At 36.7% G+C, this 27,457-nt stretch overlaps 1 protein-coding gene across 8 annotated transcripts in view; it reads left to right on the top strand.

The window, feature by feature from the left end:
* SDCCAG8 (SHH signaling and ciliogenesis regulator SDCCAG8) overlaps positions 1–27,457 on the top strand; it is a 243,423-nt gene that overhangs the window by 84,687 nt on the left and 131,279 nt on the right. For all 8 annotated transcript variants that reach the window (XR_011247670.1, XR_011247669.1, XM_069545550.1 and 5 more), the window contains exon 12: positions 536–652. Coding sequence is in view for 6 of the 8 variants with exons in the window: in XM_069545550.1 (XP_069401651.1) it covers positions 536–652 (117 nt within the window). In the remaining 2 variants the exon portion in view is untranslated. The remainder of the gene's footprint in view (positions 1–535; positions 653–27,457) is intronic.

Here is a 27,457-nt window from a genome sequence, read left to right as displayed (position 1 = left end):
AAGCCTACAGTAAATACTGGCTGGGTTCTACTCTAAACATAAATATTAATAATATAGTCTATTAACAGAGAGAAGAATTCCTTTATTAATTTCCTTAAATAAGAGCCTAACTGAGAAATAGTTTCAAGGTAAGTTTTAATATAGAAAAAACTATATTAATTTTTAATATAGTTTTTAAAATAACATAGCTTAATATTTTAATTAATAATTTTACCTATTCACAGTGAGATGATAGTGCATTTTAGAAGATCATATGCAATTGAAGCTCTTATTTTACGTGAAAAATTCTTGTGTATATTACCAGAGTTCCCTGGTTATGCTTTGCTTTATCTGTAATTTGAAGTTGCAAGACTCAATAATAGCTGATATTGCCTCCACATCTTAACAATATATTGAATACGCAAATAGAAAATACCATTCCTAGAAAACTTGTTTTATTTATTCATATGACCTCTAGGGGGCACCAAAAGATCTAATTGCAGGCATTGAATAGTAGATTCCAGTAGCTATTGATCTAGTTTTTGTAATCTAACAGGTGTGTGGAGAAATGCGCTATCAATTGAATAAAACCAAAATGGAGAAGGATGAGGCCGAAAAGGAGCACAGAGAGTACAGAACAAAAACTAAAAGGGATCTTGAAATTAAAGATCAGGTAAGATTTGATACAAATGTAGTACCTGCAGCAATTAAAGATATAACTAATGTTTTTTTCCTGAAATCTTTGTCATTTTATTCCTAAGTCATTTATTTCTGTTATATTCTTTCTAATTAATGGAATGATCCAATTTATACTATTAAAAGAATTTCATATACAGTTGCCTAAAATTATTCACATGAAGTTGTAAGAATACAACTGCATGCATATGAAATTCCACTCTGACGGGTCATAAATATACATTTGGATATATGTATCTATTACTTAAAAAAGTTAAAAAAAATGTTCTAATGCACATTTTGAACCTAAAATATATGTAAATAAAGTTCTTGAAATATGCCAACTTGAATCCAATTTTAAGTGAAAAAGTTTAAAATTTGTGAGATGAGATGAGTTGATATGTAAACATGTCAATCAAATTGATTGTTGGCAGAGTGGAACCAGTTTTAACTAAGACTATCATGAATACGTTTGTTCAGGAAACCTAAATACAGTAAAACTGGAAATGTTAGGGAAAAAAATGTTACTTACTTCAATTTAAGTTTGAACAGATGTTTTACATTATATCTTTGTTGAGATCATGTAGATACTTCAATTTTAATTGACAACATGGATAAAGTTTTTAGTGAGGCAGTTCCAAATATACTGACTTTTGATTTTCTTAGTTTTGTGTGACAGAACATTGAAAGCTTTCATTCTTTATATTCAGTGAAAGCAGGTTGATAAATCTATTCAATTAAAATAAAACTGAATTCTCAGTGTCATTATTTTAAAGAAATCACTATGGTTTAAAAGGGGGTAGCCCAAAGTAAATTTTTTGAAATATGTTTTAGTTCAACATTTTTTACCAAATTTTCCAACATATTTGTTTTTCAGCCCAATCAGCTCTCTATGCAAATAATGCAAAGACAATCGGGAAAAGTATTGAAAATGAAAGTGATAATGAAATTTAGTACAAAAAGTTTTTCAGGTGGTGGCTGAAATTCCTAGTACTGAAATAAAATCCAAACAGCCAAAATCAAATTCTGCTTTTGCACCACTACATTCATAGTGTTATAATGAGTTTTACATTTTCAGAAGAATTTTCATTATTAACAAATAACATACATTTCATTATGTTCAAATAATGACGCTATTTTATTCTATCCAGTTGGGGGCGTGCCTGATAGTGGAATTAAAAATCCTTTATATCAGAAACTGAAGGTCTAGTATTACCAACCAACATGGAACTTTCCTTTTCTGATGTATCATAGCTTTTTAAAAAAGGTATCATATTGTCATGTTCCCTAGCATTATTATATGCCTTTCCTATTATTCTGTAGCATCTGCTAGCATAACATTTTAGACTAACTGGAATAAGGTAGAATCTCCAAGCTATTTAAAAATTACATTTTAATGTTCTAGAGAGAAAAAAATACTATAGGAGCAATAAGATTATAATATATCTTAAAAATGAATAACATGCAGAAGTATTTGTAATATTTTTCTTTTCTCACTATATCTCAGTTTAATTAACTACTAATGATGTGGAGGCTAAATTCTGCAGGATTTTTAAAAGGAGCAGTTTTCATTTGTAAATATTACCTGCTAAATAGTAAAACATGAATAGTTTTTATAATGATTTCAATGTTGTTTTTAGATAGAGGTATGCCTTTTTAGGATGTCAGAGTTAGGAATAAACTCTCCTAATAGTTTTCCAAGATGTTTCTAATGTGATGTGCATACTGTTTTTTTCTCAGACAGAATTTGAGGGCATCTTCTAGGTACTCTGTGTAACTATTCTGAATTGAACAGACAGTTGCCAAACAAGAAAGTAGTGGTGTCTCATTCCATGGATGGTCTGGAGTAGCAAGGCAGCAATTGTTCTTTGGTCTTTCAGCCATGACCTGACCTTCTGTCTTTAGGACTGAAGAAGCTACTTTGCTTGGCCACCATCTGCACTCAGGAGAGAAATTTACATTTAACTTTTAAAAGCTGGGCTGTTGAACATATATCTAAAATACCTATAAAATAATATACAACGATTTAACTTTTAAAGTGTTACATATCATGCAATTCGGAAAAACAGGAAGGCTATCTCTATGTTTACAAACAAGATGTTCCTTGTAATATGGTCCTTTTATTTATATTTTTGTTCATCTGGCCTCTTGATACATTTTTAAAGTAGGTGGGAAACTGTCAGATTGGAATGTGGTGAGAACAAGAGCTTTTTTGATGTATACAAAACAGGGCAAATGGTTGAGCACCAAAGTCATTTTCCTTGTGACCCAAGCCTTGACTCTGGCATAATTAGAAGGGAAGGTTAGGAGAAAAACAATGACCATCTCTTCCTCCCATTTTCTCCTTTTCTCTTTTTTTATTGTGTCAGGAACTGATGGGCAGATTATCCTTCCCATCAACTAACTCGTTTGTATCTCTTCAGTTAGAGCTCCTGCCAGCCTCAGAGGATGCTTCTAGCACCAAAAAAAAAAAAAAAAAAACAGGACATTTGGTATGTAGAAGAATGAAAAATCTGTGCCCTAATTTTTTATTAGAAAATTTTTATAGGCAACAGTTAGACACATACACACACTCCACTATGGGGATTTTAAAATATTTGTGAAGGTAAAGAGACTATTACAATGAAATCCCACGTCTCCATCACACAGGTTCCTCATTTTGCAATTCTGTTCCTTCAACTTCACATTTTATCTTCCCGTCTTCATTGTCATCTTCACCTTCCTTGTCACCTTTATCATCCTTTTCTTCTTCACCTTCTCTTCCTCTCCTGTCGTTTTCCTTCTCTTCTGCTTTTGAAATATATAAAGTCATGTCATTTTACCCATAATAAATGCAGATGTACACAGATGTAAACTCTGTATACATCTATGAAGAATTTTTTCACAGTCACTATGTCATCACACCTAACAATATTAACAGTAATTCTTTAATATCCTATAATGAACAACCCATATTCGATTTTTTCTGACCATCTCTACAATGACTGTAGTCAGCTTATTCGAATCAGGAAGATAGTTATATTTTTGTATGTTAGAATGTTGTGGTGTTATCTTCTTTAATAGAAAATAAAGGGAAATCTTAGAAAAATTTTGCCTTTCCCTGTCTGTTGTTATCAGTAAGTTTCAAGCATAATGTCTTGATAGTGCTTTATATTTGTAAGGTACTTCGAAGGAAATATGAATTAATCCTGTAGCAAACTATCTGAAGGAAATGGCTACCTTGCAGCAACCCCCATCATCATATTCTGAAAGGAGCCTGTTAGTCTGACATTCAAAATATATAATTAATTTCAGAGCCTTACATTTAGGATTTAGGAAGGTGGCAGGAAGCCCTGGCAGCACGAAGGGTAGCTGACTCTGAAATGAGCGATACATAGTGAAGTTTTCTGTATTAGCTTCCATTTTGGGGGATGAGTCTCAGAGGTGATTCTTTACAGCCCCTAATCTTTGATTAGGGCCTAATACAAAATGAAAAATACAAAGTTCTTTGTTCCTCAGAACAGGAAAAAAGTGATGTTAAAGGGAATAAATTATGAAACATTTTCCTTTCTCCTGCAGTCGGCTTCTCTCCTCTCTCTCCCCTTTCTCCTTTCCCTCTTCCTCCATCCTCCCGCATGTCATTTATTTGCTATTTAGTGTTGGACCCCCTCCAGCATGGGAGACTCATGGTGGGAGCTGCAGACCCCCATAGGTGCCCCATGACTGGTTATACAGATGGGTCCAGTTTCCAGGTTTCCCATGCCACCAGCTAAAAAACCTGTAATACCACGCCCCATTGGGGAAGAGAGACAGTCAGTCTTCATCCCAGGGTGGGTCAGCTGGGCAGCCCCCATGTGCTGGGATCAGGGTGGGCAGAGGCTCCACGCTGAGTCCGCTGAGTGTGCTGTAGTGCCGTCAGGCAGGAGCAGGGGTCGTCAACTCCATGTCCCACCCTCAGATGTCAGGGATGTACATACTCAACCCAGCCTTTCTCAGACTCAAATCCAGGCTCCCACCAGATGTAAAGGATAATAGCAGAACTCGGGTGCATGCCTGCATGCTCAGTTGCTTCAGTTGTGTCCAACACTTTGCGACACTATGGACTGTAGCCTGCCAGGCTCCTCAGTCCATGGGATTCTCCAGGCAAGAATGCTGGAGTGGATTGTCATGCCCTCCTCCAGGAGATCTTCCTGACCCAGGGATCGAAACTGGGTCTCCTGCATTACAGGTGGATTCTCAGCCACCAGTGAAGCCCAGCAGAACATGTTCCTCCCCCTAACACTGCTGTGACCTGGTCCCATCCATGGTGGAGGGCAGCACGGTCCCAAGGCAGGGGCCAGGAAGAGGAAACTAAAAGGGAACAAGTGTCCAAGCCGTGAGGCAGTAGACAGACAAGACCACAGATGTAAGTGGGGCTTCCATTGGTGCCATCAGACTTCACCAGTAAAACCCAGATTCCAACATAAAATCATTGAGAAGAATTTTAAAACGTTGACCACAGAGCATTAAACTGCAAGTGCAGAGCCCTTCTAAACACACGTCCCTATGTGAGCACACTGATCACACGCCCATGAAGCCACCATAGCTATGGGGATAAGCAGACAGAGATTTGGTATGCTAATGCAGGGGTCCCCAATCCCTGGGACTGGTAGTGGTCCCAGGCCTTCGGGAACTGGCCACACAGCAAGAGGTGAGCAGCGGGCGAGTGTGGGAAGCTTCATCTGCCACTCCCTATTGGCTGCATTATCTCCGGAACCATCGCCCCACCACTTCCTTCCGTGGAAAAACTGTCTGCCACCAGCACAACACTGTAAAGCAATTTTCCTCCAATTAAAAAATAAAAAATAAATTTAAAAATCGTCTTCCACAAAACTGTCCATGGTGCCAAAAAGGTTTGGGGCCACCGTGCTAATGCACATAGATACATGCCTACTTATAGAGATATGAGCATATGTTTACGCACAGGTGCCCTGTAGCTGTAGAAGAGGGCTAGCAAACGACAGCCCACGGGCAGCTCTGACCTGCAGGCAGTTGTTAGAAATCAGATTGTCACAGAGCACGGTGACACTCGCTTGTTACTGTACTGCCTATGACTGCTTTCCTGCCACGAGGCAGAGTTGAGAAGCTGTGGCATAGCCCACCACAACTGAAATACTTGCTCTCTGAGCCTCTACTGAAAATGCTTGCCAACCCCTGCCCTGAGGAAAAGATAAAACTTTTGTTTCCCCTGCCCTCTAGAATGTGGAGCTTTGAGATTGAAGACTCACCAATCTTGAAGTATAACGTAACAGCTTTAGAGCATTTCGCAGTATAGGAAATGTGCCTGATGCCTGAGCTCTTAGTCATCTAGCAGCATCAGCAGATGGGTATAGGACTGGTCACTGTGTTAGGGTCTGATTAGAGGCATGTGACTTAATAATGGCTTGGATGGGGGTACAAATATAAATACATAAATTGTTTTGTAATAATAGTACAAAATGTTTAGGTTAGTTTAATTTCTGTCAAAGATAAGACTTTCTTATCAGTATGGTGTAAGTTAGAATTCTGGAGTTGTGGCTAACATTGCATAGGAAGTGTTGAAGTTCAAAATTACCTGAGTGGGGTAATCAAAGAAAATATTTAAGGATAAAGCACATATACAAAAGAAGTAAATCTGCAAATTTTTACTAGAAAATTAGGGCCAAAAAAAGGATTTGAGGGTTGTTTATATCTACAGCAGCATGACTCCACACTTTAATGCTGACATTAAAAAACGTAGACTGTGTCAACACAAGAGTTATAAGTTCAGTTGAATTCATTAGATTGTTGGGAGTAGTACATCTGTTTTGTATGGCTGTGTAGAGAGGAAGCCCTATGTGTCCTAAAGTACGACCTACTTAAGGCCTGAGAAATAAAAGCAATAAAGGAAAGTTGAAGAATTGTACCTTTCTACTTAGAGAAGACTAAAACTGCTTCACTTGTCTTTCTGGACTTGACATAATTTTAAGGAGAAAGCTAAACACTTGTTCTTGATCTTTAGTAAGGAAAGAATAAGAACAAAGAGATTTAATCACAGCAACTGGAAATTATAGTAGCCCAAAATAAGAATTTTCTGACAGCAAGATGATTGAAATAGATTGCTGTAACAGATCATGAAACTTTTAGCTTTAAACAGACACTAAAGGATCTCTGAGGTCCATTGTCTCTTATTTGATTCTGGAAACATCCTAGGAACATTTCATTGTCTGTATTAATGTGGCTACTAAGGGTATTAATATTTGTCTTTTCTATAATTTAGGGCTTCCCTAGTGGCTCAGATGGTAAAGAATCTGCCTGCAATGCAGGAGACCCAGGTTTGATCCCTGGGTGATGAAGATCCCCTGGAGAAGGAAATGGCAACCCACTCCAGTATTCTTGCCTGGAGAGTTCCATGGACAGAGGAACCTGAGGGGCTACTGTTCCTGGGGTCACAAAGGGTCAGACATGACTGAGTGACTAACACACTATCATTCATAATTTAGCACTTTCAGATTAAAATAAAATCCTGTTTGGTTCTATTCTCTCTTATGTGTCTGTAATGCTATATAGTCTCTTTAGGGGGCTTTTGGGGAATATACTGAGATAATGGATGGCTTCTGAGAGCTAGGCTTCAGAGACTATCCACCTACCACCTGCAGCCTCACTTCTAGCTCTGAAAAGTGACTGGGAGGGGCCACTTGGGCACGCCGTTCGTGCATGTAATCACTTGGTCCTGGTGATGACAGAGTTGCTCTCCAGTGTTCTTCACACCCTCTTTCAGTGATGGAGGTTTAGCACATTCCCCTCCCTGCTCCTCACTTAGACTGTAGCCATTCCAGAGGGCTTGGCCTGCCCACACCAGCTACACCAGACACTGTGGGGTGATAACTGGAAGACCCAGGTCCTGCCCTTAGGGGGTTTATATTCTAGTTTAAGAGCCAGAGTACACATTTGAACATGCCTAAAAAATACTTGTAAAGTAGCATATCGACAAGTGCAAATTAATGTAGTGTGAACTTCATGCTGGCTACAGCCCATGAGAGGAGAATCTGGTTCCATGTGTGTGATGCAATAAAGCTTTCTTATTTTTTTAAATAGCATCTTCCCTAAGTATGCCCTAAAGCATTGTTCAATATACTTAGATAAATTTGTGTTCTTATCACAGCCCAACCAAGAATTCTGAGGAAAATTTTCACCCTGGTGTATGTCTAATAAATCAGCTTCTTTTGTTCTTGTGCTGTGGGATGCTTGAATGGGACAAATAGGATTAATGTGAATAATTTAAAATATCTCCATTTAATAAAATATTACCAATTTGTTATTTTTCTGAAATACCAGATAAAATTAATTTCTTCATTTAAAATCGTAATTACATTCATAAGATCAGAAAATTAGCAATAAAAAAAGTAAGTTTGAATTTTGAACAAAGAAACAGTTCGACATCAATCCAGGGAAGAATATCAAGTTGCAGGTCCTTGGGGCATTTAGCATGAATAACTTTAATAATGATTTGGGCAGTGGTTTTACGTGGCAATATATGTATATCTCATTCATAAAAACACTATAGAAATTCATACAGTCATAAAAGTCATTTGATTTTCTAGACAAGATGATAATGCTATTCACCATAATAATACATCTTTAAAAAAATCAAATGTGTAAGCAGAAACAATGTATATGAAAGTAACAATTCAGGGCTATTTAGCAGTAATGGTACAAATAAGAAACAAAACAAGCCCTTTTAGAAATAATCTGTGTTAAGGGATAAACATTTAGATAAATGCTTACCTCTGGAAAGGAATATAAAACTGTAAAGAGAAGTCAAAAAACATTTTTGTGTTTAAGGAAGTCATAAGATTGATTCATCAAAATATTGATTCTAAAGAAATGTAATTTTTGCGGTATTTCAGTTTCAGTGAATGATACATATTTTGGTCCTTAAAAATTTGGGGCATACTTATTTTGACTTTAAAAGTTGATCCAACCTTCTAACATTATAGATTATCTGCTCTAGCTACAAAGTCAAAAATTCTGGTGACTACCAGGTGCAGCAACTCTTTGAATATGTTTGCATGTGTGCTGGCAAACTGGATGATATTAGACATAGGACAGCTACAGCTGCTTTATTTATAGTCCAGAAATATTAGTACCAATATCCAGTATAAATATTACTAATTACTACATATGTATACATTTAAAAACAATATTTACTGTATAAACAGAAGCACATTCACAGAAGCCAATGATTCTATCACTCAATAGAGCAAATTGTTTTCATTTTTCTGTTTTACCTTCCGCTTTTTGTCCATATGCATATATATTATTTTCAAGTAGTAAATACAGCCTAGATATAATTTTGTTTTTTACTTTTTTCACTTAACAGTGTCTTAAGCTTTTTATGTTTTGCTGCCTTCTCTTCATAGATCACTTTACTGTGGTCATTTACATGGATTGGATTAGCCAGAAAGTTCATTTGGATTCAAAACCCAAATGAACTTTCTGGTCAACCCAGTGCTTTCAAAAGAAAAGTGATACGTCATATTTTGAAGAGAACAGATGCTGTTATAAATTTAGAATCCTTTTGCCCTAGACTTCACTTGTTTCTTTAATTCAGCAACCATATATTGCATGCACTATCCTGACCTAGAATAACCTTCTGTTCTTTTTTGTTGTTTTTTGGGGTGTAGTAGCATTACAATGTTATGTTAGTTTCTGCTACACAAGGAAGTGAACCAGCTCTATGCATATATCCCCTTCCTCCTACTCTCTCACCCCACCCCTCTAGGTCACCTCTAGAGCACCAAGCTGAGCTCCCTATTCAGCAGTGAACTTCTGTTCTTAAAAAGGGGAGTATGTATCAATAAGATAGGTTTCCAAATAAGTATATGTCAAAGACCATAATAACTGTCATTAGCAAACCACAAAAGGGTATGCAGACTTAGAAGGAGAGAGGACAGAGTTGAAGGATGGTAAGGATGTTGCCCACCATGGGCAGAAGATGAAGGCATGTAGGTTGAAATAAGGCAGATTGAACAAAGAAATGGAGATGGGCCTGTAGGGGAAAGAGGAAGTAAGTATTCAAGGAATATATGTATCTTTTGATTCCATAGCATACTTGTATCACTGACCTCAGTATTTCAAGTGCCACGTCCCTGTTCTAAAAGATTGCCCATAGAAAAAAAGGCTTATATCAGTCTCAGAATCCCCGTGTAATTGCCTGCTTACAATATTCTGCATGTCCTACTACCAGGCACAGAAGTCATGTTTTATTTTGGGAATATTTGTATGAGTTTTTCATTTCTTTTTCAGTGTTTTCTATGTAATGAGACAATTTTATGATTTTCAAACTTCAGAGGACCTACAACAAAATGACATTTTATTTAAGTGTTTGGGCACTTCCCTGGTGGTTCAATGGCTAAGATTCCATGCTCCCAATGCCAGTGGCCTGGGTTCCATCCCTGGTCAGGGAACTAGAGCCCACATGCTGATTAAACACTAGTTAATGATCCGAATAATTGATACTTTTGAACTGTGGTGTTGGAGAAGACTCTTAAGAGTCCCTTGGACAGCAAGGAGATCCAACCAGTCAATTGTAAAGGAAATCAGTCCTGAACATTCATTGGAAGGACTAATTCTAAAGCTGAAACTCCAATACCTTGGCCACCTGATGCAAAGAACTGACTCATTTGGAAAGACTCTGATGCTGGGAAAGATTGAAGGTGGAAGGAGAGGGGGACAACAGAGGATGAGATGACTGGATGGTATCATCGACTCAATGGATGTGGGTTGAGCAGGCTCCGGGAGTTGGTGATGGACAGGGAAGCCTGGTGTGCTACAGTCCATGGGGTCATAGAGTCAGACACTACTGAGCGACTGAACTGAACTGAATCTGCAATGAGGACTAAAGTCCTACTCTGAATTAAGAATGAAGTTCTATTGGAAAGATTTTAGGCCACAGCAAACTTCTCAAGATAGTGTTTTGGATAATAGAATTTGTATGCTGTAACTAAATATCCTGCATGCTGCAATTAATACCTGGCACAGCCAAATATTGGAGAAGGAAACGGCAATCCACTCCAGTATTCTGACCTGGAGAATTCCATGGACTCTGTAGTCCATGGGGTTGCAAAGGGTCAGACATGACTGAGCGACTTTCAGTTCACTTTACTACAGCCAAATATAAATAAATAAAAAGTATTTTTTAAAACCAAAGTATATTCCTACTTTAAAAATAAAGTGTTAGACATGAGTAGGATGAGTTGTCTAGAAATAAGAGAACTGACAGTTACCTTAATGATTTGTAGAACATTTCCACATGACTGATAATGGAAGGCGAAACACAGAGTGTGCAGCACATTACTTTAGCTATGGAGTGTGAGTCCAAAGACTTGATTGACTTCTTGATTTAACTTTTCAGCTAGCTTCCTGAGCAAACCTCTGAGAGACGCGTTTTCTTTCCCAGTAAAGTAAGAAGCTTGGCTAAGTGAAAGTTAAATTTTCTTTGTGTCTTGAATGCCCATGTTTCCAGAAACATAAATATATTTCTGCTATTCTTAATTATGAATTAAGTATTAATAAAATCAATAAAATTATGTGCAGTCTCAAGTGTTATTCCAAACTTGCCATTCTCTCTGATTTATAAAAATGACATTTCTGTTACAATAAGAATGAACTTTTACTACTATCGGCCTCAGGTTATATTCTTTTCATTATGGTGAATGCTAGAGCAATAAAATGTCTAGCCTTTAAACAGTTGAATTAAGTTACAAGATAGACATCAGTTAACCTGCGATAAGAATTAAAGATCTACTCTGAATTAAGAATGAAGTTCTATAGGAAAGATATTAGGCAATAGCAAACTTCTCAACAGTCTTTTGGCAGAGAAGTCACTCTTCAGGAAGCCCGCAGAATTAAATACTCTCAGCCAGGGTTTTGTATCTATGTGAACCCCTGATCCTCAGAAATGAATTGGTGACTCCTTGAGACACAGCAGTAATAGTTGATGCCTTAAGTTTCAGTTTTTCCTTGGTGCTGTCTCGTAAACAGAGCCCTGGAATGAAATGTGGTATCACTGGATCTTGATGACCTAGAATATGATATTTTTTGTACTTTGATTTTTTAATCATCAGAACAAGAACAGATTTTTAATTCTGTTAGAGAATTCACATATCCCTAGCATGTTTCCCTGACCCTTATTAGAGTCCAGCCTGAGAGACTGCCCTAGACAGAGATCCTAAATGTAACTAACTGCAGAGTGCTCATGACTATTTATACACTGCAAGGTGTTTAGATTTTCATGTTGCTATTCTTAGGAGATGGTCAAGGTAATTTAACCTTTTTTTGTTGTTATGATCTGTATTTAAGTGGATCACTTACACTGACATTCAGATTTTAGGGAATAGACAAGAAAACAGAAGTGTCCTAATTTCTAGCCTGCTTTATACTTCCCTGGGAATTTTTGGCATTCCCTGTGGGAAATAGAAAATTCTTTTGTGTAAGACTGTCTCCACTCACAACTGAAGTTCTGATATTCATTCATACTCATCCTCTCTCTCTTGCTCTCTTCTTCCCCCATCCGGTGGTAATAAAAATGCAAGTAATAGCATTAACCTGGCTTCAGAAATCATGAGTCAAGTTGTGGTTGAAAGGTCCCCATAAAATGCAAGGCAATGCTCCTATCTTAGAGAGAGTGGCAACCAAGGAAGACAGGGATGTAGAAGCTTTTAGCGAAATTTTAAGAAGATGGAGGAGAAAGAATTACTGAATTGCTTGACATGAAAGTTTGTCCCATCATTGCAAGTACTGCCTTTTCTTTTGGGCCCTTCTTTCACTTGCTCAGAATTTTCTGCATAGAAATCTGAAAATACCCATTTTTAAAAAATTATTGAAATTAGTTGATTTACAATGTTAACGTTAGTTTCAGGTCCCTAGCAAGGTGATTCAGTTATATCTATATATAGATATGTATAGAGTCTTTCCATTATAGGTTATTATACAAGATATTGTGTATAGTTTCCTATGCATCACAGTGATTTTTGTCGGTCATCTGTTTTATATGTAGTAGTATCTACATTTTTATTCCAAATGCCAAATTTATCCCTATGTCATTTCCCATTGGGGCTTCCCTGATGGCTTAGCAGGTAAAGAATCTACTTGCAATGCAGGAGATATAAGAGACATGGGTTCGAAGTCTGCTTTGAACCCACTGAAGTATTCTTACCTGAAAAATCCCATGGACGGAGGAGCTTGGCGGGCTACAGTCCGGAAGGTCACAAAGAGTCGGATACAACTAAACCAGTGAGCACACACTCACCTTTCCCCTTTGGCAATTATAAATTTGTTTTCTATGTCCATGAATCTATTTTGTAAATAAGTTCACTTGTATCATGTTTTTAAATTCCATGTTTAAATGGTATAATATTTATCTTTCTCTGTCTGACTTACTTAATGTAGTAATCTCATACTGAGAGGTAACTGTCATATCCTAATTTGAATGAGAAAATTCAGGCTGTCATTTTCAACTTATCTCTATGCTTAAGTTTATCACAGAAAAATCGGGCTGGGTCAGTATTTCTTCCCTAAATAACTGAAAGTCCACTATGTACATAGTAATTGAAGCTGTTTAAGGGTTTATATATCAATAGCCAGATATGTTTTGATTTAAAAGGGGAGTTAAGGTAAATGAATGGATCAAATATCTATTTATGTATTAAAAATCTATAAATATATATCTTTGTGTGTGTGTATAGGTACATGTATGAGTATATGTGTCTATTATATATATATACTATATATATATATTTATCACTAATATGTAATACAGGAAGTATGACTTGCTGATAAACAGGGTTTTCTTGTGTGTGTGTATAGGTACATGTACGAGTATATGTGTCTATTATATATATACATTATATATATATTTATCACTAATATGTAATACAGGAAGTATGACTTGCTGATAAACAGGGTTTTCTTGAGCAGAGCCTGAAGTCTCTAAATGCTGAATTCAGGATATCTTTGACTTACCTCATCAGCCAGGAAAGAACAAAGGAACCTTGAGTTGTTCCAGTTATAAAAACAAGAAGAAAAGAGGAAAAGAAAAACTAAGCAGGAAGAGAAAATGAGAAGGATTTTACAAGGCATTCTAAAGTCATACTAAGAGTAACTGGGCTTCACCTCTACTTACTTACCTCTACTTAGTTTCACATTCAATTACAACTCAGAAGGGGCCAACATGAGCACAGATCCATCATTATATTCCATCAGTATTTTCAGGAGGGATCCAAATCATGGATTTTTTAAAACTGTAACTGCTATAGTTCTTCTTCTCCACCCGCATCTCCCTCAACCATTGCTGATTGTTGAGAGTAAGTTCATATAGATTGGCATTTTTCAGACCATGCTTTCTAACCACATAGCAATAAAATTCATGAAGGTATTTTTTATCTTTTGTCTCCCTTGTTTCAGTGGCTACATATGAAGGATCAAAGGGAGGACATCAGATAATAAAGGGCAATAGTTTGATGAGCACTGAGAATCAATGACTTAGTCTGGCCCCTTCATTTCATAAATGATTAGGCTGTGAGTGAGCTGAGAGCGAATGCCTCATTTTAATGAATCCATTTATTTAACTATTAGTTACTGGTAACCTATTAGGTGTCACTAACAAATAGGCACTGGGGTTGAATTGAAAAACAAAATATATTTATTATTCACACAACTCTTATAGTCTGGTGAGACCATTAAATGTGATGAGATAAGGGCCGAGTGGAAGGGTAGCTTACTGTGGTGGGAGAGGGTTCAAAAATATTTTACACAATAGTCAGTCAGTTTTCAACATGGATAATACAAAAATTCAATGGATGAAACAATAAATGATGCTGGGAAAACTGGATATCCAGATGTAAAAGAAAACATTTGGGCCCCTACCTTTTATTATAGTCGTGTCTGACTCTTTGCGACCCCATGGACTGTAGCCTACCAGGCTCCTCAGTCCACGGAATTTTCCAGGCAAGAGTAATGGAGTGGGTTGTCATTTCCTTCTCCAGGGGATCTTCCCAACCCAGGGATCAAACCTGGGTCTCTCGCACTGCAGGCAGATGCTTTACCGTCTGAGCCACCAGGGAAGCCTTACCTTTTATTATATGTAAAAGCAAATTCAAAGTAGATGAAAAACCTGAATGTAAGAGCTAAACTTATAAAATTCTTGCAAGAAGACATTGACGTAAATCTTTGTGAACTTGGACTAGGCAATGACTTTTTGGATAGGACACTAAAAACATAAGCAACAGCAGAAAAAAATAGATAAACTGTATATCATCAAAATTAAAAGCTTCTGTGCTTCAGAGGACATCATCAAGATAGTGGCAAGAAAACCCACAGAATGGGAGAAAATTTTTACAAATCACCTAATCTGATAAGAGACTTGTTTCTAGAATGTATAAAGCAGGCTTACAATTTAATAATAAAAACCCAATTCAAAATCAGGCAAAGCATCTTAATAGATATTTTTCCAAAGAAGATGGACAAATGGCAAATAAACACATGAAAAGATGCTCATCATCATTAGCTGTCAGAGAAATGCAAATCAAACCAAAAGTGAGATACTACTTCACACTTGCTAGGATGGCCATAATCAAAAAGATAGATAATAACAAGTGTCGACAAGGATGTGGACAAATTGGAGCATCGTATATTACTGGCAGGACTATAAGCTATGCAGGTGCTTTGGGAAATAGTCTGATGGTTTCTCAAAAGTTTCAACTTAAAGTTTCCATATGACCAGTAATTCTGCTACTACGTATATACCCCATAGAAATGAAACATGTCCAGACAAAACATATTCATGAGTGTTCATAGTAGCATTACTCATAATAGCCACAAACTAATAACCCAAATGTTTTTCAACTAATAAAGGGATAAATAAAATATGATTATCTATATCTATACAGCTATATGTTGGCAATAAAAAAGAATGAGGTGCTGATACATTCTATAACATGGTTGAACCCTGAAAATATTCCACTTAGTGGAAGAAGTTAGTCACAAAAGACAGCATATTGTATGATTCCATTTCCCCAAAATGTTCAGAATAGGCACATCTATAGAGAAAGATTAGTAGATGCTTGGATTGAGGGCAGATGGGGAGTACTGTTAATGGGTATGGACTTTCTTTTGGCGTGAAAAAATGTTCTAAAATTGGTCAAGGTGATGGTTGCCCACCTCTATGAATATACTAAAACACATTCAATGATAAACTTTAATGGAGGAATTATATGTGAATTATGTCAATAAACTTGTTATAATAGAGATTCTACCATAAAATTCATATTTTAACATAGTCTGGAGGAGAAAAAAAGAGGGTGGGAATGGAAGGCCATTCAGCAAAATGGATAGAACATGCAAAGACACTGTTTGTCCTATATATACCTGAGGGCAAACGGGGCCATAAGAGATGAGGAGAGAACATTGAGTCCTGGAAAACTATCAATTGCCAGAAATGTCTGTAAACTACAAAGTCAGAGTCCATGTCTTATTCATCATTGTATCTCTAGTATCCAGCACAAAGAGGGCCTACTACAAGTTTTATCTGTTAGTTGAATGATTGAATAAATTAATGCCTAAATGAGCTAAAGAATTTTAAATAATTAATGTGTGCATGCTAAATCACTTCAGTCGTGTCTGAGTCTTTGCCACCCTATGGTCTGTAGCCCACCAGGCTCCTCTGTCCATGGGCTACTCCATGCAAAAATACTCAAGTGGGTTGCCATGCCCGCCTCCAGGGGATCTTCCTGACCCAGGTATCAAACCCACGTTTCATGTCTCGTGCATTGGCAGGCAGTTTCTTTACGACCAGCGCCACCTGGGAAGCCCAAATAATTAATAATTGTCCCTAAACTAGTTGACAGATCCTCTAACTCCTAGTTCATCTTTGTTGTGCTATATCAGGCAGAAAGTTTTTTTAATACAATTTCAAAAGGTTGCTTCCCATTTACAGTTATCACAAAATACTGGCTTTATTTCCCATGTTGTACAACACTTCCTTGAGCCTATCTTACATTCAGTAGTTTGTACCTCCCACTCCCCTATTCCTGTGTTGCTCCCCACTACTGGCAACCACTTTTTTATTCTCTAGTGGTGTATTGTCTGTGAGTCTGATCCTTTTATGTTATACTCGTTAGTTATATTTTTCAGATTCCACATATAAGTGATATCATACAGTACTTGTCTTCTCTATGTTATTTTACTTAGCATAGTGCTCTATAGAGAGAGTCCATCAAATTTCATTCTTTTTTATGACTGAGTAGTATTCCATTGTATATGTACACCACATCTTCTCTATCTTTTCATCTATTAATGGACACTTAAGTTGTTCTCATGTCTTGGCAGTTGTAAATAATGCTTCTGTGGATGTTGGGGTACATATATCTTTTCAAGTTAGTGTGTTTCTATTCTTGTTTTTTGGATATATACCCAGGAGTGGAGTTGCTGAATCATATGGTAGTTCCAGCTTAAGCTTTTTGAGAAACCTCCATACTGTTTTCCTTAGTGCCTCCGCCAACTTACACTCCCACCATCCAGTATACAAGGGTTCCCTTTGCTCCACATGATTGGTAGTATTTGCTATTTGTAGACTTTTTGATTATAGCCATTCTGACAGGTGTAAGGTGATATCTCATGGTGGTTTTGATTTGCATTTCCATGATGATTAGCAATGTTGAGCATCTTTTCATGTGCTTCTTGGCCATCTGCATTTCCTCTCTGGAAAATGTCTATTAGGTTCTGCCCATTTTTTAATTCTGTTGTCTGTTTGTTTTGACGTTGAGTTGTGTGAACTATTTGTATATGTTGGATATTAATGTCATATTTGTCATACCATTTCCAAATATTCAGTAGCTTGTCTTTTCATTTTGTCAATGATTTCTTTTGCTTTTCAAAAGCTTTTAAGTTTAATTGTGTTCAGTTGCTCAGTCGTGTCCAACTCTTTGCAACCCCATGACTGCAGCACACCAGGCTTCCCTGTCCATCACCGACTCCCAGAGCTTGCTCATTCATGTCCATCGAGTCGGTGATGCCATCCAACCATCTTGTCCTCTGTCATCCCCTTCTCCTTCCTTCAATCTTTCCCAGCGTCAGGGTCTTTTCTAATGAGCTGGCTCTTTGTATCTGGTGAACAAAGTATTAGAGCTTCAGCATCAGTCCTTCTGATGATATTCAAGATTGATTACCTTTAAGACTGACAGGTTTGATCTGCTTGCAGTCCAAGGGACTCTCAAGAGTCTTCTCAACACTGCAGTTCAAAACCATCAATTTTTTGGCACTCAGCTTTCTTTATGGTCCAACTCTCACATCCATACATGACTACTGGAAAAACCATAGCTTTGACTATATGGACTTTTGTCAGCAAAGTAATGTCTCTACTTTTTAATAAACTGTCTACATTGTCATACCTTTTCTTCCAAGGAACAAGCATCTTTTAATTTCATGGCTGCAATCACTGTCTGCAGTGATTTTGGAGCCCAAGAAAATAAAGTCTCTCAATGTTTCCTTTGTTTCCCCATCTATTTGCTATGAAGTGATGGGACCAGGTGCCATGATCTAAGTGTTTTGAATGTTGAGTTTTAAGCCAGCTTTTTCATGCTCCTCTTTCACTTTCACCAAGAGGTCCTTCAGTTCCTCTTTGCTTTCTATCATAAGGGTGATATCATCTTCATACCTGAGGTTATTGATATTTCTCCTGGAAATCTTGATTCTAGCTTGTGCTTTATCCCGCCCGGCATTTTCCCATGACGCAATCTGCATATAAGTTAAATAAGCAGGGAGATAATATGCAGCCTTAACGTATTCCTTTCCCAATTTGAAGCCAGTCCGTGGTTCCATGTCTGGTTCTAACTGTTTCTTCTTGAGCTGCATACAGGTTTCTCAGGAGGCTGGTAAGGTGGTCTGGTATTCCCATCTCTTGAAGAATTTTCCACAGTTTGTTGTGATCCACACAGTCAAAGTCATACTCAATGAAACAAGTAGATGTTTTTCTGAAATTCTCTTGCTTTTTCTATGATCCAACGGATGTTGGCAATTTGATCTCTGGTTCCTCAGCCTTTTCTAAATCCAGCTTGAACATCTGGAAGTTCTTACTTCATGTAGGTACTATTGAAGCCTGGCTTGGAGAATTTTGAGCTTTACTTTGCTGGCATGTAAAATGAGTACTACTGTATAGTAGTTGGAACATTCTTTGGCATTTTCTTTCTTTGGGATTGGAATGAAAACTGACCATTGTAGTCTTGTGGCCACTGCTAAGTTTTCCAAATTTGCTGGCATATCAAATGCAGCACTTTTCCAGCATCACCTTTTAGGATTTGAAATAGCTCCACTGGAATTCCATCACCTCCACTAGTTTTGTTTGTAGTGATGCTTCCTAAGGCCCATTTGAATTTGCACTCCAGAATGTCTAGCTCTAGGTGAGTGATCACACCAGCGTGATTAGTGGTGGTTTAGTCGCTAAGTCATGTACAAGTCTTGTGACCTCATGGATTGTAGCCTGCCAGGCTCCTCTGTCCATGATATTCTCCAGGCAAGAATACTGTGGTTATCTGGGTCATTGAGATCTTTTTTGTATTGTTCTTCTGTGTATTCTTGCCATCTCTTCTTAATATATCTTCTGCTTCTGGTAGTTCCATACTGTTTCTGTCCTGTATTGTGCCCATCTTTGCATGATATGTTCCCTTGGTATCTCTAATTTTCTTGAAGAGATAAGTTTAATTCAGTTCAGTTCAGTTCAGTTGCTCAGTAGTGTCCAACTCTTTGCAACCCCATGAATTGGAGCATGCCAGGCCTCCCTGTCCATCACCAACTCCCAGAGTTCAACTCAAACTCACGTCCATCGAGACAGTGATGCCATCCAGCCATCTCATCCTCCATCATCCCCTTCTCCTCCTGCCCCCAATCCCTCCCAGCATCAGTCTTTTCCAGTGAGTCAACTCTTCGCATGAGGTGGCCAAAGTACTGGAGTTTCAACTTTAGCATCATTCCTTCCAAAGAACACCCAGGACTGATCTTCTTTAGAATGGACTGGTTGGATCTCCTTGCAGTCCAAGGAACTCTCAAGAGGCTTCTCCAATACCACAGTTCAAAAGCATCAGTTCTTCGGCACTCAGCTTTCTTCACAGTCCAATTCTCACATCCATACATGACTACTGGAAAAACCATAGCCTTGACTAGATGGACCTTTGTTGGCAAAGTAATGTCTCTGCTTTTGAATATGCTATCTAGGTTGGTCATAACTTTTGCTAAGTCATGTCCAAGTCTTGTGACCTCATGAATTGTAGCCTGCCAGGCTCCTCTGTCCATGATATTCTCCAGGCAAGAATACTGTGGTTATCTGGGTCATCGAGATCTTTTTTGTATTGTATTTGTATTACTCCAAGGAGTAAGCGTCTTTTAATTTCATGGCTACAATCACCATCTGCAGTGATTTTGGAGCCCCAAAAAATAAAGTCTGACACTGTTTCCACTGTTTCCCCATCTATTTCCCATGATGTGATGGGACCAGGTGCTCTGATCTTAGTTTTCTGAATGTTGAGCTTTAAGCCAGCTTTTTCACTCTCCTCTTTCACTTTCATCAAGAGGCTTTTTAGTTCCTCATCACTTTCTGCCATAACGGTGGTATCATCTGCATATCTGAGGTTATTGATATTTCTCCTGGCAGTCTTGATTCCAACTTGTGCTTCATCCAGCCTGGCATTTCACATGATATGCTCTGCATATAAGTTAAATAAGCAGGGTGACAATATACACCCTTGACGTACTCCTTTCCCGATTTGTAACCAGTTTGTTGTTCCATGTCCATCTTTACAGGTGTTATTGAAGTAATGTCCTAATCGGCTTCCTTTTTTTCCTGCTTCAACTCATTGTAGTCCCTTTATGGACAGAGAGATCTGTTAAAATCTGTGTCAAATATTGTCCCTCTTCTGATTGCAACTACCAGTGATTCCCTACCTCAGATATGGAAAGGCAAAGTTTCCACATTTGATCTATAAGATGCTGCAAGTCCATCCCTCCAGTTAACCCCTCTGCCCCTCATCTCCTATTTTTCTCCTCCATTGCTCTGCTCTAGTCACACTGGCTTCCTTGCTGTTCCTCAGACACATCAGATACACAATCCCATTCAGGGCCTTTGTCTTCCTATTCCCTTTGCCTGGACCACTGTTCTGCCTGATGACCTTATGGATCACTAGCTTAATCACTGCCCAGCAAATAATTGCTCTGATATCATCTCCTCTGTAAGCCCATCCCTGACCACCTTATTTTAAATTGTATACCATTCCCCCAGTACTCTCTTTCCCCTTTTTGCTTTATTGTACTCTATATCTTACTCATTTATTGTGTTTGTTATCTGTTTTTTCCTTGCCACATTATTAGTTTTATGAAGTCATTCCCTTTCAATATATATATAACACATTAGCAAAGACAAACTGTGAATTAAATCAGTGTTCTTCCATTTAACAGATTGAGATATTTTCCCATTTGCATTTAGAAACATAATTCCAAACTCTTTTTTTTAATAGTTTACCAGACCCTGTGTAATCTGATCACCAACTGTCTTAATACCTACCCTTATCTATTCTTCCTGTCTCCATTCACTTGAGCCTCATAGTTTTCCTTTAGTTTCTCAAAGATGTCAAGGCCTTTGGACAAATGTTGACCTTTTCTGTTCTTTTTCACTCTTTCTGTGCTTAACCAACTCTTTCTCTTTCTTTGGTTCCCACTTAAATGTCTTCACTTCTCTATTAACATATATCCTGTTGCACACCACCCCATTATTCTCTCATAGTACCTTGTTTGTTTCCTTCATGAAACTTACAACTTTTATGATTTTTTTTTTCTACTTAAAAAAATCTTTCTCTTTCATTGGAATGTAAGTTTGAAGTCAGATTCTCTTACTTGTCACATCCTCTTTTGTATTCTGGTGGGTCAGTGCCTAGCATGCAGTTAGGGTCACTGTAACTGGATAGGTGGGTGGTTAGGTAGCCAGAAGTTCAGACCCTGAAAGTAGATAGCCTAAAGTCAAAGTCTTACTTTAATATCTATAATACTATCTGGTGAACTTGGTCAAATTATTAATACTTACTCTGTCCAAGCCTTTTTGTCTTATCTGTAAAATGAGGATAGATAAAATTACCACTTTGGGGGGTTTTGTAAAACCCTTGAGGTAATCTCATAGCCCAGGACATGACATTAGTAAATGATCTATGGTTGTTGTTTAGTTGCTAAGTTGTGTCCGACTCTTTGCGACCCCATGGATTGTAGGCTGCCAGCCTCCTCTGTCCATGGGATTCTCCTGGCAAGAATACTGGAGTGGGTTGCCATTTCCTTCTCCAGGGGATCTTCCTGACCAAGGGATTGAACCCAAGTGTCCTTTGTCTCCTGTATTGGCCGGCAGATGTACCACTGAGCCACCAGGGAAGCTCTTAAAGTGATCTCTAGATATTAATAATTATTATTTTTATACTGATGTTACTATTATTATTCACATTCTCTATTGTCAGTTCTGCCTCCTGACTGTGTATTCTATTTTATTTATATTTTTAAAAATCATGTCTTTTTTTTTTTTAACTTTTTATTTTATATTGGAGTATAGCCAATTAAGTTGGAGGACATGGCAACCCACTCCAGTATTCTTGCCTGGAGAATCCCCATGGACAAAGATACCTGGAGGGCTACAGCCCATAGGGTCACACAGAGCCAGAAACGACTGAAGCAACTTAGCACGTCCATAGCCAACTAATAATGCTGTGATAGTTTCAGGTGGACAGCAAATGGATACATGCATCCATTCTTCCCCACATTCCCCTCCCATCCAGGCTGCCACATAACATTAAGCAGAGTTTTCTGTGCTATGCAGTAGGCCCTTGTTATTCTTTTTTATCTAGTTGCTTTACAGAGCCATGATGGTAACTAAATATGATACTTAGAGTATGACCTCAGCAGTACATAGAATTGGAGCTATCATCTAAGCTTATATTAATCTAGCTTCAGAGCCAGTTATCATTTGGGTTATGTGTTTATCAAATGTGTCTCATAGTGAACTTTTGTGAGTTTAAATTCAATTAAAACCCCTAATAGCATAAGTGTCCTGCACTACAATTGGGCAGTAAGTACAGATTATTTGCATTTGTCTCTTTGGAATTTGATCATTTTAGTTTGGATGAATGGTGTCAGCTTGTCTGAACCCTTTTGGATTCTGGTTTTCACATTTCACTGTAATAAATTAGTCCTCTCAGATTTATGCCACAGGCAGATTTGATCATCATATCATTGGTGCCTTCATTAAAATCAGTGGTTTAAACAGTATAACATGAATGGCAGGGCACAGCCCTGCAGGCTGTAGCTGACGACCTCCTTGTAGATTGATATTTTCCATTCTGTCTTCTGTATGATGTGTTTGTTTTCCTGTTTAAGAACCAAACCATTTACCTTCTTCAAAGTAACTCTAGTCAACCAAAAGATATTTACTTTCATACCTACTATTTACAGTTGGTCTGCTTAGGTACCGCTGAACTATTAGGTACCATTAGGTGCCATTGACAGAAGAATATAATAATGGCTAATAGAGAAAAATTAGGCATGGGTAGCTAAGAAATCAAAGTTTTTTTTTATAAATATGGAGCAGATTTCTAGTTGGCAGGATTCAAACCTATGTTAGGACTCTCCCAATGGAAGAGGAATGGAATTCTAATTTCTTCATTTAAATAATCTGGATAAATGGATTAAATTGGAAATTTGAGGAGTTAGAGTCTACAAAAACACTTTTTTTGAGATCTTATTGATTCTATTGATCTACTCTCATTTTATAAGGCTTATTATGTCCATACACATATATCAAATCATTATGTTGTATACCTGAAAGTAATACAATGTTATGTGTCAATTATATCTCAATAAAAAAAGTGTTCTGTCTTAATCATTACCCTATATTTATCTGTTCTATACCTGTTTCATCTTTCTCTATGAAAAGGAATAAAAGCAAGAATTGTGCATTTTCTAATTGTCATAGCATATAAATTCATATAAATTGGTGGTGGTTTAGTCACTAAGTCTATTCTAACTCTCGAGACCCCAAAGGACTGTGGCCTGCCAGGCTCCTCTGTCCATGGGATTTCCCAGGAAAGAATACTGGAGTGGGTTGCCATTTCCTTCTACAGGAGATCTTCCTAACCCAGGGATTGAACCCTTGTCTTCTGCGTTACAGGCTGATTCTTTACCACTGAGCCATCAGGGAGGCCCATATAAATTCAGTACTGCATATAAATGTGTTTCATAAACTATGAAAAGCTGTGTAGAATGGAGCTTTTATGATGGAATAGACGGTCAATAAATTGAATAGATGAATTTACTCCTTTGTATGCGGATGGTGTTAATTTGAAAGAAGCATACTGAAAACATTTATTCACAAAGGCGTCTACTTTACATCAAAAGCTTCTTGCCAAAATTAGTTAGAAAATATAGGTGATTTTATAGTTAAAGCTAAGAACAACACATTCTTAAGTTCCCCAAATAGTATTTTACAGAAACATTTATATAATTCACAGCTAAAGTGAGTTTTCTAAAAACTCCCCATAAGGTGAGATCACGTATGCCATGTCTCAGTACAGAAGGATTTTTTTTTTTCAATCAGTTGTGTCTCTAAAAATAAACCTAGTTTTGTTGTTAAAAATTGCTGTTTCCTCTTCACATAAGAACATCTCATTAATTTTGGTGAAACTCCTCCAACAAGATAAGGTTAAATTGTCCAGTTTTCCAGTGGAAGAGGATCCATTTTGTGTCACGAGCAGAGTAGCAGCAAAGAGGTGAGTTGAAGATAAACATGGAATATTTTGTATCCAAGCAGAAGTGTTCAGGGAAGAACCTGTAGGTCTGAATTTCTAGGTATGCTTTCAGTAATATGCCACTTCTCTTTCTTTCTTCAGAATTTTAGAGCCAGAGTATCGATAGCGACATTCTCTGTAATCAGATACACTAAGGAGTAGTAGAAACTGGGTGGGTAGAAAAGAGGGGACCTCACAGAGGTCCAGTGTACTTACATGAGAAAGAAGAGGAGTGTATTCTAGCATCCATACTGCTAAGTGTCCAGACTCCTTACACTGAAACTGATTTATTAGCACAGAATCAAAATATGATTTCCTGTAACATAAAATTATTCCACTTGAAGTGAAAGGCGGGGAGATCTTGAACAGGTTTGAGCTTTTCTTTGTTTGAGAGAAGAGAAATATTTTGTACTAAACAATAATGTTGATAAAAATAAAATCTAATAAAATATATTTTTCCCTCAATTGAGAAATGGCATATTTGGTCTTATACAACTTAGCTTTTTACAAAAGGGGGCTGAGTCTTAAATTTGTTCTGATTGCCAGAGATAGACAGGATTTAACTCATCAGAGATTCACAGAACAAAAAGAAAAGCTTCTTGTTGAATGGTAGTTGTCAGAAAGGAAACAGATGATGTGTTTTCTTTATTACATTTAAAAATTAATTATTGCAATAGAAGCTTGTTTGTACTCATAACTGACTTAGCTTTGTGGTTTGGCATTATTCCACATTTGAAGGGAACTAGGTATTGGTAGAGAGCATGAAGCCTGGATTCTAGTCCAGTTTAGTGAGCCTCAGTGGGTCATTTAACTTCACTGGACCCCAGTGTTCTTATCTGTAAAGAGAGGGAATAGATGAAGATGATAGCCGTGGTGGATTCATGTTGATGTATGGCAAAACCAATACAATATTGTAATTAACCTCCAATTAAAATAAATAAATTTATATTTTTTTAAAAAAGATGATAAGTAAGACTTCTATCTTTAACTGTGTCCATTTTTAAAGGCCTGTGTTTTTATGAAAGAAAATCATGGTGTAAACAGAGGAGTTAAACTTCCCAAATGTTTTAGGGTCCTTTTGGTGGGAACACATTTTTTTAGAAGAAATATAGCCAGTATAATATTTAAGAAAAAGGAATTATATTTAATAAATTAAAAATGTACACTGAAGTCTTGATAGTTAGGAGAAAATAACCCAAAACTTTTCTTGTATTTTCCCTTTAGGAAGCAGAATATTTAACCAATATTCTTCTGACAGCTCCTATAAAAGCTACATTGAGTATAAGAATTTTAATTTGTTCTTGTTGTAAAATAATAAAAATGTGTACATTATCTAAAAGACAAAACAATTATGCTAGCATTCCCTGTTTTTCTAGATAAGACTAAATGGGATAATTTATTCTTGTATAGTTTTTAATAGCTGAAAAAAATAACTGGATAATCATGCTACTATTAGAATAGGAGCTGCTTTATTAAGTAGTTGTTTTTGGAAATTGTAGTTTTATAGTTCCCAGTACTTTTATATCTGTTCTAAAAGGTATGGGGCTTTGAAAGCATACTTGAATATTATATTGCTATTCCTATAACTATAGTATCCAAAAAAAAACATTACATTTGATGCATTAATGGGAAATATAGGATATTATTGAAATTTCACAATGCACTGAACTTTATGCTACAGTTCATTTAAAGTAACAGTCTCAATTTTGAAGGGAAAAAAAACTCAAAAACTAATTTGGTTATAAATGACATCTTTGATGTCATTTAAATATTTTTAATCTCATAATGAGAAGCTGACATCATTGTAAATACATTTAGTAATAAAAATATTTTTTATAAATAATGAATACATAATTAACTTCACATACTTAAATTTATGTATAATGTCCTATGGCAAAATCAAATATAACTTTAGGATTAGTAGTATTTTCAGTTCACTTAAATTTATTTATCTTTATAGACAGATAAGCATAATAAAGATATAAGAATGTCTTACTGATATCCTGAATTGCATATCCTACATTGCTGGCAGATTCTTTACCCTCTGAGCCATGAGGGACGCCCTTAGGACACTGGAGTGGGTAGCCATTCCCTTCTGCAGGGGATTTTCCTGACCCAGAGATCAAACCTGGGTCTCCTGCATAGAAGGCAGATTTTCTACCATCTGAACCACCACGGAAGCCCAGTAGATAGATAAATATAATAAAGATATAAAGAATCTTACTTGAAAATGCCTTTCATTCTCTTGTTTATTATAATTGTTTTAGTCTTATTTTTTGTTTGTGTTTAGCCATATTTCTACACATAAAGAATGCTGCAGTAACAAGAACTCTGTAATTAGTATTGGGCAATATAACCAGTTATTATAGTCATATATTCTAATGTATTTTAAATCAAATTATTCTATTGGAAAATGTTCATAACTTTAATATACAGAGCTGTAAGGAACAAATTATAGCCAAAATGTAGTAATATAATCTGAAAATTATGGTTAGACTTCATTTAATGTGAATCCTGGAGCCTTAATATTAATGCTTATAAAACATTTTCTGCTATAAAGTTTTGTAAGAACTAAGCAAGAATATGGCAGTAATTTCTCTTATTTACCATAGCTGAGATTATTATAAATTTGAGGAGAAAATGATATAATAGTTTAGATGTATCATTGGGTTTGCCTTTTTATCAAAATGATAGGAAAATTTTATTTTAATAGTAATGGAAGTACAAGAAAGACAGTGAGATGAAGAGTAGACAGATTGGATATATGTTTGTAATTTTCTGGTCATCTGGATTATATATATATACATATATAAAATCTGTGTTATATATGTAATATAAAATACACATACTATAAATATCTGGCACATGGTAGGCACATAGGTACTCAGAAATATTTATTGTATTGAACTGAGGAGTTAGGGAGAAATTGTTTAAGGGGGAATAAAGTAACAGTTTTCCTAAAC

The sequence above is a fragment of the Ovis canadensis genome, chromosome 12 (assembly GCF_042477335.2).
Source record: "Ovis canadensis isolate MfBH-ARS-UI-01 breed Bighorn chromosome 12, ARS-UI_OviCan_v2, whole genome shotgun sequence".
In the NCBI taxonomy this organism is placed as follows: domain Eukaryota; kingdom Metazoa; phylum Chordata; class Mammalia; order Artiodactyla; family Bovidae; genus Ovis; species Ovis canadensis.
Note: the sequence above shows the minus strand (reverse complement) of the source record. Positions and strands in the feature narration are given on the sequence as shown.